This window comes from Carassius carassius, chromosome 12, assembly GCF_963082965.1.
Source record: "Carassius carassius chromosome 12, fCarCar2.1, whole genome shotgun sequence".
Lineage (NCBI taxonomy): Eukaryota > Metazoa > Chordata > Actinopteri > Cypriniformes > Cyprinidae > Carassius > Carassius carassius.
In genome coordinates, this window is record NC_081766.1 from 32,114,915 (window position 1) to 32,127,909 (window position 12,995).

Sequence of the window (12,995 nt, forward strand, 5' to 3'; positions counted from 1 at the left end):
GAGAAGAATGAGACCACGAGGACACAGGAATGTGACCAAAACATTGCTTTAAACCTTCAGGTCGTGGGACCGTGAAGGACATCAGATGAATGTCCAGTTTAGATGGGAATGTGATCAAGATAGACTGGTTTATAGGCGCTGCCCCAAGACTGCAACCCAGGATTCCCTGAGGATCACTGACACCTGAAAATCTCTAGATATAAGATATAATTCAGTTCATGATTATCTACTAACAGCTAACTAGAGAAACAGAAAGACAGAAAAAAAGACTAGAAATCAAATTCAAAACTAGATCCAATCCACTCAGATGATTCTGAGTCTACGGATAAAAGGATTTAATAGAAAGACCATCCTCAGTGTTGTGTTGCAAAACCTCAAACGAAAGTAGCTGACATTTTCAAATGTGAAAGAAGTACCTTGCTTTGTGATGTGATATGATATACAAAAAGCTAAAAGGTATAAAATGGTCAGTTTTATTTTATGAAATGCTGACCAGTCAGAACAGCTAAAATACACAAGAAGGGGTTTTTCACAGCAATGCGGTATATGCAGAACTGTTTTGGGCTCCTTGAAGAACCTTTCATCTTCTTCTTTTTCTTAAATTATTTTTTGTTTTCTTACTGTGAAAAATATTTGAATGATCTGAAGAACCTTTTTCCACTTCATGGAAGCACTGATGCTAACAAAGAACCTTTATGTTTGAGGGAGGAACATTTTTAACGTATGATGTTTGACCTTGGTGTTAAAAGTCATCTCTTTGTCAAAGTCTTCAGTTTACAGTTTGTCAATGGTCTTAAAAGATAGGAAAAGTTATACAATATAACTAAAATAAAAATCTAAATATATTCTTTGAACTTAAAACGATTTATATTTATAACAATTATTATAATTTTTCCTCTAAATTCATGCTTTCCCTTATTGAAAACTCACTCAATGACAGCAGAACCACAAGCAGAGCCTCAGTACCTATGAACGCAGCCTACACATCAAATGTCCAACAAATTCTCAGTTTTGACAAGTTTAGACTTGTTTATTTTCTACAACAACTTTATGACCCCCAGTGTGGTTTAATTTGACACCCTAAACACATGATCGTTTTATAAACTAAACTAAGCACACAATTTTAACAACATTAAAAGCATTTGAGTAAAGTTTACTTATGCTATATTAATCTTTTCAAAATCCCGGTTCGGTAAGCATCTGTAAATAATGTTTTAGATAGACATGATGCTGATAGAGTTAAAGTCACATGATGTGCTGTCAAACTTCATTGCAAGTAAACTAAATATATTGCGTAATTTTAGTAAACCAAGCTCAGATAGAAAAGTCAAGCTGTCAATAGACAGCAGTATTTTTTTATTTACCAAACTCAATCTGTTTGGCATCAAAGTAGGTATTACGCACGAGAAAAAATTAAATTCATCATCCTATGTGATAATCTACCGAATCCTGTGAGCAGGTAGCGGTTTCGTCCAGATGTGTGAGGTCGTCTTTTTCTTCAGCAGACTTCCCTTCTTTTTATCTCTCGCGCACTGACTGTCTTCCGCTCGAGCTCGATGTATTGACTGACTGTACGTTCTGTCACGTCACGTACCATTGTTTCCACTGTGCATATGATCACCCAAAACATCCAGCTCCGGACAAACTGATTTTATAAGGGTTATTATCCCAAGGATGGGCAAACGATATTCTTAATAACTGACACATTTTAAAATCACAATAAACTTGACAAACATTCAGACATTCTCAAAAATGCAAATATTCTCTAACAAACACTATTCTTAAAATTGCATTAAAGTAAAATAAATAATAGTGCAACTTTCAGAATTTAGCTGTCCAAAGTAGGCTATCAACGATTCCCGATTCCCGTCTTGCTATAACAAAACGTTTTAGTATGTGCACAGCACCAGCACCGAAGCAGAGATTTATGAACTATATGCTTTACTTAGGAATGTGGAAAATAAATGTGATGCATTAAAAAAAAAAAAAAAAACATGAGACTAGTCAAATTGTTTTGGCTTTGTGTTTTATTTCTCAGCTAACAAACTGCAAGAGTATTTTATTTTGGATGGTGCTGCTCGTTTTACAGCTTATTCTAATAGCCTTTATAATTAAAGGCAAATCATACAAATAAATCAATCCTGTTCATAAATCCCCTGGACCGAGACATAGGCTAAAACACTTTTTATGTCTTGAATAATGTAAACAAGAGATACAAACATCTAATCATCGTTCTATATGTGAAAATAATTATACTAAAACAACATGATTTAATTTCTTAGGAGCCGCTTGATAAAAAGAAGGTAGGCTCATTAATACAGACGGTACTTTAGCGCCCCCTGCTGGACATTAAGGTTTATCAAATGTTTTCTTTCACGTGACCGCAGGACTGCATCAACTACTGAAAGGTATTAGCTATTATTTATATGGTTTCAGTTTCTGCTTAGTAAATAAATATTTTAAAATGTATGTCATCCAGAAAATACATAATTAATAATACATAATTGTACCCTGTATTTATATATATATATATATAGAGAGAGAGAGAGAGAGAGAGAGAGAGTGAGACTTTTTTTTATTTTTTACTTTTTGAACTGACATTATATACAACATAAAATACTTTATAAGATACTTCTTTCTTTGTAAGAACTTCTTGTTCTTCTTTCTTTGTTCTTTCTCTGTAACATATGAAGAACCTCATCTACATTTTTAGATGACACAGTTTCACTGATGATCCAATATCAAACACAAATCCAGGATTGAGAGGCTCAGTAAATGAGGTCTGGATTCTGTGGATGAGGCTCATTGTGTCATGTTCAGTCTTTATGTTATCTAGTAGGAAAGCAGCACAAACCACATGACTTATTACATCCAAATACACACTCATTAAGCAGTTCCTTCCTGCTGATGCTCTTATATGACACTGCTATAAACACGCCATTGCTTCCACTCCTCTCAACCGCTCAAGAACAGCGTCCACACACACACACACACACACACACACACACACACACACACACACACACACACACACACACACACACACACACACACACTCTAGTGCACACCACCATCAAATCTGTCGGGACGTGCTGGATAATGCTGGGGTGAGTCAGTGTGAGTTGCTACTCTGTGTTCTTCAGACAAACAGAGGAAACGATTCACTGTTATTAGTGTCGAAAACATAACCAAAATTTTGTAAGGTATCTTTATATCAGTTATTCATATTCAATTATTATCTGTATTAAAAATAACAAATAACTAACTCCTAATATAATATAATTGTTTATTAAGAATATTTTCGTACAATAATATTTTTTTTCTCGTTCTCTCTCTCAGACACACACACACACACACACACACACACACACACACGCACACACACACACACACATACGTGTGTTTGGGTCGATACAACTAACTATAGTTTCTTCCTAATATGTTGAGCCTTTTTTGAAAATAGAATACTTTTCCTGTTTGAACACTTGCTTTATTTTTGTAGTTCCACTAGATGACACTAGCCAGGGCCGGCTTTGCCGACAGGCGACACAGGCGGCCGCCTGGGGGGCCATCTGCTGGACGGGGCGCAAAATTGCAGAATTAAAAAAAAAAAAGTTAATTAAATGTATGTATCGTATTATGAAAGCTGCGCACACACTGTACACTTTTACTGTGCACTGTCCACACACTGCTTGTATTTGTCCATTTCTTTTACTAGATTTACAATCCTAAAAAACGACTGAGTCACTCTGACAGGCAGCTGTCAAACTCACGCACGTTGCTCAGCAACCGGGAGTGGTGCGAAAACATCTGACAGCTGGTTTTAGCGCTTTAAATGATGGGGTAACAGGGGGAAGTACACAGTCATACCATTGTCTTTTTGTGTGATTTTTAATATATATATATATATTTGTAATTTTGTGATTTACCTTGTAGTTGGTTGGTTTGGTTAATGGCTTATAACATTTTAATTTAGATTTGAATGAAAATGAATAGAAATAAATACTTTTGGAACATGTGCAAAGTGTTTTTATTTAAGCAGAACAGTCCACTATATGTGGTCCTGCGCATGTGTCAAACTCGCTCATCTGTGGTTGAGTATACTTTCAAAGCTGCACAGACACGATTCATACCTGCAAACTCAGAAGGACTGAAAAAGGTGACAGATTTTTCAGTACCCCCCCCACAAGAAGAAAATAAAGGGAAAATTCAATGTTTTCTTGAGGTAAAAAACCGAAACATTTATTAACACCACTGAACATAAAACAACTGTAATACTGTAAAACTGTAAACAACAATACTGCAGCCAACTCCCACTGCATTAGTCAACGTTAAATGATCCGCCAGAGCAGGTGTTTCGATCACTCATTAACATTAAACCAGGCACCAATTGGTCTTGTTTCATTACGTGTTCGTTTTCATTTCGCTCATTTCTTATGACAAGATATACATAAAAAAATCAGATAACAATGTTAATTTTGACAGCAAATTTTTATTTAGTTTTAGTCATAGTCTTTTGACTAAAATGCCATTTAGTTTTAGTCATATTTTAGTCATCTGAATTGTTTTATGTTTAGTCTAGTTTTAGTCCTTGAAATACAATAAGATTTTATTTTATTTAATCAAATAAAATATAAAATATAATGGGTTTAGTTAAATTGTAATACATTAATTTATAATGTCTCTAAAATGTACAAACCTATATACTCCCGGATAAAACATCTATTAACCTGTTAATATAATTGATTTTAAAGATTGAACATGCAATACAGATACAGATTTAACTACTGTGAATAAAACCACTTTTCCTAATGTAGAACAGTCTTTTTTCAATTAATGATATATGGATATATCTTTATAACTACTTGCATACATCATTTTTTATTCTTTCAAGCAGACATATTTAAAAGAATAAAATATAATTAATCCTTATTGAATGCTTTTCTTTTTCTTTTGTTGCTTGATCAATATTAAGGACACAGACCGCATTAGGTTTATTACCCACTGTCATTTTTCGGATCATCTATGAGCTATGACGCGGTTCAGCGGCAAGCAGTGGCAAAACGCCAGCAACTAATCAGAATATAGACATCCTTCGCGCTGGCTGATTTCGGAGAAACATAAGATGTAAACTTTCGTTCCTACCAAAACATTAGTTCCGAGAAAATGGAGGAGAAACTGATAATCGTCGTTGCTGGGTTTCCTATCATTTATGATATGACGTTATTTTTTCATACAGAAAAAAATCCAAAAGACCAGTTACAAAAGAGAGAGATGACATTGGATGACATTTTCCCATTCAAAACAGCGATTTTCGCCGAAAAGCGACTAGTTTGCAGGTATGACGATTGTGCATGGAGCTGCAGTAGAATGCGGAAAATAAAGGCGTTTACATACAAAGTGGACACATGCATACACCTATCACTTAAACGTATAAACTTGATCCGTGCATATACACCTAGAACACCACACGCACATACATATAGACTCGCTGCATGCAGACTAACCTATACATCCTCGCATATACATTTAAACTTGATCCATACATATACACCTATAAACACTTGCACATATGCAGGCATACACATCTATAAAACACTCGCGCATACATGCAAAAAAAAAATTCATTAAACTTATAAAATTCAGATAAGAAAGACGTACACTTTAGTTGTGCACAGACATATATGCAAGTGATTTCATAAATGTTAATGCGAAATGCATAAATGCTAAATGTTCTTGCTTCGCCCACTATTCCAACGTGTCGCCTAAAGGGGCGGTCACACTAGCCTTTGAACCTGCGAAATTATTTCGGACGCCGCTGCGAATATGGACAGGAGCAAGATATAAGGGTTTCCCCTCAGTTAGCACAGCATGGATTAATCTGTGCTTTTACTGTGTCTTTTGCGACGGCGTCGAAAGCGTCTTATTATATTGTACTCTCTGTCTCTCTATCTCTATAAATATATACACACACTAAACAATAAAAAAATTATAGAACATGTCCTCATTCAAATGTATCATCTGTTCCTGTTTCCATTGACACTGCGAACCATGCAGCTTCTTTTTTTTCATCTTTTAAATATGTATTATATAAAATAGGATGCTGTGCTACGGCTAAAATTAGCACTTCCTTCTTTCTTTAATTTCTGTAAAGAGAGGTCACGCAGTGACGTATCGATCATCTACTGGTCACACGACTTCACGTGATGCGAATTCGCAGGTCAGAGTTCACCAAACTTGAACTTTCGAACGCAGTGAAATGCAAAATTTTTTGCATGAGCCTGCGTTTCCGGTCTGACGCATTCGCATGCGTATGAATGGAAGTCAATGGAATGAAAAGTGCAGTGTGACCGCCCCTTAATGCTCAACCGCAGTCAGAAACAGAATCTGAATTGCTCACTTTGTTTCGGCATCGACTCCTGGTGTACAAAGAATCAATAACAGGCAACTGATGCCCAACATCATCCATCGGCGAAGTTCACGGACCACGAAATCAGACTCGCCACCAGTATGGTAACTGGCAGTCTCGATCTAGAAAAAGGTACAAAGATAAAAAAAATATTCTCTGGGAAGGGAGAGGGACACACAGACCCAGACAGAGTACAATTTCCGGCCTCTATAGTTAAAAATGATATTATGTCTTACCAACTTAAGTCCCAGTCCCACACCGACTAGAGAGCTTAGCCATTTTCAGAACTAAGGATCTCAAGTAATTTATAATTAATTTTTTGTATTTAGTTCTTTTTACAGGCCAAGGACACAATACCATCAGACTTTTAAAAAGGATGTTATACTGATGGCCTCCTCTGACGATAATGCTGTAGCAAAGCAAAAGAAAAAACAACACTTGCATGAGATTCTGTCCCATGCTTTGAATTTGACAAGGCATGGGACAGTACAATGGTTTTAAGAAAAAATAAAAGAAGGCCTCAAAAGAAAAAGTGCCACTTGATATAAGGTAAATATGTTTATTTTTTTTGTTAAGAAGTTATAGTTATTGTAAATGTTTTACTGTGTGATCTATTATTTGGTGTATTAGTACCACTGGTTTTCATTGTGTGCAGTTTGGAAATACACAAGTTAAATGAAGGTCAAGAACTGGATGGCAGCTTGATTTTAAAGGTGTTCAGGTTGAAGGCCTTACCCCTCTTACACACCGCAAGCATGAGCAGTGGGTGAGCGGTGCGCGAGCAGCGCGTCCGCGCAACTACATCGTCACTGCATTAGCAGACTCTCGCGAGTATTCACACTGGAAGCATATAAGTACAGCATCACAGCAGCGGCTGCAAAGCGTGTTCGGCAGACAATATAGCCATTTCAAACAATGTATAATTCTTTCAACATTTGTTTTTATAATAATACACCATACTTTCAACTAAAACCGATTATTTAAAAAGTTTAAATGGGTAAATACATATCTGTTATACTTGATTTTCTTCTCTGGCATAATTGTTAAAACACTAGACATTGGCATTGTTGTTAAAACTCTTGACATGCTTATTCTGTTCTCATTTTGAGCACGTTTTGTGTTAAATCACATTTATTTTGTCCATCAAAAGTGTGCTTTCACTTTAATTGAGCGTGAGCAGCACAGCAAAAATAGAACGGACGCCGAAACCCCCGCTGCACTGCTGTTCACGCGACGCTCCTGCTTGACGCTCACGCGCTGCTCCTGGTCCCGGTGTGAATGCACTCATTGATTAACATGGACGCCGGAAAAAATACGCTCTGCTCGCGCCGCTCACGCTTGCGGTGTGAAAGAGGGGTTATACGTAAAACCCTCAAGACCACTACTCTTGGTAAGACTGGTGTGTTTTTTTATGAAGTTTTAATTATTTTGTATTTCCAAGATGGGCTTCCTTATAGGGTTTAGGGTTATTTTAGGCCATATAAAGTTGTGCTCATAAATGTAGTTTGCAGAATGTGCAAAATGTTGTCCTGAATAAGCTATTTTAAATAACAGATGTTTACATATACTCCACAAGACAAAATAATAACTGAATTTATGAAAATGACCCCATTCAAAAAACTTTACATACCCTTCAATCTTAATAATGTGTCGTTACCTGGATGATCCACGACTGTTATTCTATTTTGTGATAGTTGTTCATGAGTCTCTTTGTTGGTCCTGAGCAGAGAAAAATCCTCCAGCTCCTGCACATTCTTTGGTTTTCCATTATCTTCTGCATGTTTGAACCCTTTCCAAAAGGGACTGTATGATTTTGAGATCCATATTTTCACACTGAGGACAACTGAGGGACTTCACAACTATTACAAAAGGTGAAAACATTTACTGAACAAAATTCAGATATCCGATCGTGTAATATTTTCTGTATACAATTGATATAACAACCAGTAATATTCAGTATATCAGCCACCTATAGGAATAATGCAGTTTTTTTTTCATTTGAAGAGCGAGATGTTCCGTTACTGCTTGTGTTTGTAATGTAATATGTTTCTGCTTATCTGGTGTTATTCATTTTTGCAGGATCAGTACGGTTTTGTTACTGGAGATACAATGTGGAGACACAGACCAGTACTGAAGAGGTGATGTTAGAAGTTTTTAATGAATTGTTGACCAGTCAGCTCACCCTGATCACATACAACAAGCTAAAGGTGCTATATTAAGTCAGTATCCCTATGGAATTGAACTGCTTTGAATCTTTTCCATTTGCAAGTAATCTATTCTCACCTATGCATTTACAGGCCCCCCTAATCATCATATATTTTAAAGGCATATTTAAAATGTAAAATGAAATTTTGGATATATTTATACAGTTATGTTTTATTCCCTGTAAAGTAGGAATAATAAATGTTTGTAAAAATGTTATCTATTTTTAAAGCCCAGTGTCAGTGAAGATGGTGTGATCAGGAATTCTTCTGTTTATGGGAAATCTGAAGGAAAATCTTCCAGTATACTTCTATGATGTTGGCCTGATGATTGAGGTAACATTAATTAATCTCTTCGGGGATGCAGATGTGGTTAAATGTTTAAACACACACCTTGTAGAATTTATTACTTCATCAGGGCAGTAATTGCAATTTATTGATGATTCTACCTCTCTACCCTCTTATTGCTTAAATTATTAACATTTTGCTGATACTGCAAGGTGTATATAAACTTTGGACTGCAGTTGTGTCTATTGCTTTCACCATTTATAATGGCTCAATATGTTTTATAACAATGGTTGGTCTTGTTTTTTTTTTCTGTCTTTCTTTCCTCAAAGTATTTTTTTTCTGACTTTCCTGCCTCTTTGGATCATTTTTCCGTTCACACAGACTGTGGAGAGATGGTGGGCAGCTTCATGACATGTGAAGTTTCCTGCCGATGGAGAGCTTCTGGGAACATTGACAGACAGCATGTCCCAGCAAGTTCATTTGAATTTTTTTTAAAATTATTATTATTATTAATTTTTTTAAATGTAGCGGTAATTTATTTAGTCAAACTTGCATTCACTAATGCTGGAGTAAGATTTTAGAAGAAAACTTTTCGGTCCCGTTTAATGTTGGTAAAGGTTTGAGAACTAATGGCCTGGTTTCACAGACAGGGCTTCGACTAAGCCTGGATCATAGTTCAGTGAGGACATTTAAGTCATTTTCTTTGACACGCCTTAGAAAAAACATTACTGGTGTGCATCTTGAGACAAAACAAAGGCACTTATATTTTAAAGATCAGTCAATTTTCAATCAGTTGAAACCACTCAGAATTACATTTTAGTCTTGGGCTGGTCTTAAGCCTTGTCTGTGAAACCAGGGGCAAAAGTTTGGTAATGTTTTACACTAAGGTCTCATTTGTTGTACTGTACATGGAATGATAATTTTTGTGATACTTTTTTTTCTTCTTGTATTAAGTTTGTGTTTGTGTGTTAGTAATTCTGTATGCTATGGGGACCAAATGACTCCACAAATATAGTAATACCAGTAAATTTTGACCTTGTGGACATTTTGAGGTCCCCAATGAGGAAACAGGCTTAAACATCATACAGAAAGATGTTTGCCGAGAATAGGTACTTTTGTATGTAAGAGATTTTGCATTGTTCTCCAGACTCTTTCTAATAAGTGAGTTGAAGTGTTGTAAATGTGTATAGTGTTGGGTTTTTCTTGTGCATCAGCAAAAAGCGTTTTTGTGTATTTGTTTTACAGATTTAGTCAATAAATAGAGGGTTTTCCATTAAGTGTTTGCGTTGATTGTAACTAGGTAATTAAGTTATTTTGTTTTACTTTTTAAATTTACTATTTAAATATACTAAATGTCAACTTCATTGCCAGAAATATGACATTGAAGTATATTTTAGTTCAAATTAATTGCTTATTCAGAAGTACATATTTACCATATTTCAAACTACATATAAAATATACTAAAGTCCCACTTAAGTGGTTCAAAAATATCACTCAAAAGTTCAACTAATTGCAATTAATGTAATTTTAAACTATATATTTGATATACAAATACTGTAATATGCATTTATGTGGTTGAAAACCACACTTAAGTGTATTATTAACTGTCAGTTAACAATACATTAGTAGTACACTTTAACCATATTTTAAAGTCACTAGAAGCAATTATGAACATAATTGTACATAAAAAGATGTACTAAAAGGTCCCACTTTAGTCTCACTTAAGTTCTTTGAATAAAATCACTCAAACGTTCTACTTATTGCATTTAATATAACGTTAAAATATGATTTGAAATGAATTACAAATACGATATATTTAAGTGGCAATGTATTAATATGTTATTAAATAAATAACATATTTAATTTACACTTATGTGTGTTTTTTCAAAGTATATTATTTTTGCAATAAGTACACTTTATAAAAGTATACTTAAGTGCACTTCTTTTTCACAAGGGGAGCTACGGTTCTGTGTTGTAAATCACTTGGGAGCGGAGTGATTATTAAATGCTCAGCACAGAGGGGAAATTGCACATACTCTGATCTGAATGCACGTGCTGGAGATTAACCACTAATAACAGGAGCGGCTTTACTGATTCCAAGGGCCCTAAACAGAGAGGGGGCAAGATGCAAACAACCCCCCAGAACGTCATTTCTACAGAGAGGGATCAGAGTCAATACGCTGTTTAGGGGGGCCAGAAAGTGTTTGTGTGAGAGAGTAAAATGCTCTTTTCCTGCCCCTCCCAATGCTCAGCCAAGCATATTTCCTCTCTTATTGTTGATAAAGGTCTACCCCAAAAAAGTGCTTTTGCACAGAAGACTTCTCTGACTGACCGAAAAGTTCAGGTGGTGATCACTGCATACTAAGTGTTTTTCCATGCTTTGTTTTGTTTCTTGGAACTGAGATTTTCCAGAAGAATGAAATGAATAACGCTTAAGGGCAAGTGTCCTGGGGTGTTGGGCTGATGTGGGAGTACATTCTTAAGTAACAGGGAACTGATACTCTCTCTGTAACAAAAATTAGCAACAAAGACTCTGAGCTGATTCAAAACCATGGATGCATTAAACACAGAGGACAACAGCTATGAGGACTATTATAATTCTGAAGAACTTGAGGAATTTGGGGTCTGCAAGAAGACACATGTAAAGGAATTCAGCCTTGTGTTTCTACCGGTTTTCTATTCCATTACCTGTGCCTTGAGCATTATTACGAATTTTACTCTTCTAACATTGTTTATCAAATACAAAACTCTGAGGAAGGTGTTGCCTCTGCACATGGTCATATCAGATATTCTTTTCACACTGAGCCTTCCCTTCTGGGCAGTGTATGCCAGCAGCGAGTGGATCTTTGGTGATCAAATCTGTAAGGCAGTCTCATTGGTTTACATGGTGAGTTTGTATAGCAGCAACCTGTTTGTTGCTTGTCTGAGCTTGCAGAGGTTTATGGACATGGCATGTGTTGTTTCTACCACCAGCATCTTCAATAGTCCCAAGAGGAACACTGTTATGTGCGTTTTGGTCTGGCTTTTCTCAATTTTGGCAGCAGCTGCTCACGTCAGCTTTGTTGAGACTCAAAAGTTCCACAAAGTGTTCATTTGCACTTATCACTTCAACGATAACATCGGCTGGAAAATCTACACAAGATTTCAGATGAACATACTTGGGTTCGTCGTACCATTCCTGGTGCTTCTGTTTTGTTCCATCAGACTATCATGTGTTGCTGAGGTGAAGAGAACGTTTACGGTGTTTAGACATGAAACTGGATTCACCCTCATGTTTTTTCTCCTCTGGTTCCCCTACAGTGTTGTAATTTTCCTGCATACTTTGCAAGACCTCCACATTTTTTATGCTTGTACCATTAACATACACTTTGACTTTGCTATTCATGTGACAGAATGTATTGCTTTCATGCATGTTTTCATCAATCCTGTTTTGTTCATTTTTTTAAACAAAAAAGTCTGGAGACGACTCAGAAATGCCTGCAAAACCCCAAGGGAGTATCTGTACCTGGAGTACCAGGAATCCAACAGTTCAACAGTTATGTCAAGTCAGGAGGGAGCTATAGAGCTGAAGGCAGTTCAGCGATATCAAGCTCATGACCTGAGCATGAGTGGTGAACAATCTAATAATTTCTTACCTGAGCTCATGTAAAAGCTTTGTTTCGTTTATCGCAGTTTAGTAGTTAGGCCAACAATGCTGTTTATACTTCATTAATCTCTTAGGTTTATTTTGGTCTTTCCCCAACATTCTTATCATAAAGATAACAGTAGCCTTGACCCTTCACATTTAACATTAGAACTTAGAGCCTATTAAACAATGCTCAATGGATATTTTGATCTTTTTTCTTTTATCTTCAGGAGCTTCATTGAAGCTTGGATAGATGTAATATGTTTTGATATCCAAATCAGAAAGAGTTTTGTTGCCAAGTGTGCTTGCACACAAGGATTAAAAAAAAACATAATATATAAGATGAAGTGCATAAAATCACAGGTTAAGATATATTTTTTTTGGGGGGGGGGGGCTAAGTTGAAATAAGCGATTTTCAAAAAAAAACTTTATATTGTTTAGTCACGAATTGCTGTTACAGAAGATCCAGTTA

At 35.9% G+C, this 12,995-nt stretch overlaps 2 protein-coding genes across 2 annotated transcripts in view; one reads left to right on the forward strand and one right to left on the reverse strand.

Moving 5' to 3' along the window:
• LOC132155251 (GREB1-like protein) overlaps positions 1 to 1,548 on the reverse strand; it is a 75,892-nt gene extending 74,344 nt beyond the window's left edge. The window contains exon 1 of the mRNA XM_059564128.1: positions 1,444 to 1,548. The gene's annotated coding sequence lies outside the window, so the exon portion shown is untranslated. The remainder of the gene's footprint in view (positions 1 to 1,443) is intronic.
• A 9,691-nt stretch (positions 1,549 to 11,239) lies between these two features.
• LOC132154319 (atypical chemokine receptor 2-like) lies at positions 11,240 to 12,784 on the forward strand. Its single transcript, XM_059562863.1, has one exon. It carries the CDS (start codon positions 11,450 to 11,452, stop codon positions 12,545 to 12,547), a length of 1,098 nt encoding a protein of 365 aa, XP_059418846.1. The 5' UTR covers positions 11,240 to 11,449; the 3' UTR covers positions 12,548 to 12,784.
• Positions 12,785 to 12,995: the final 211 nt, after the last annotated feature.

Bases quoted from the DNA above. Each gene is read 5' to 3' on its own strand.
- LOC132154319 (XM_059562863.1), top strand. From the start codon at position 11,450: ATGGATGCATTAAACACAGAGGACAACAGCTATGAGGACTATTATAAT.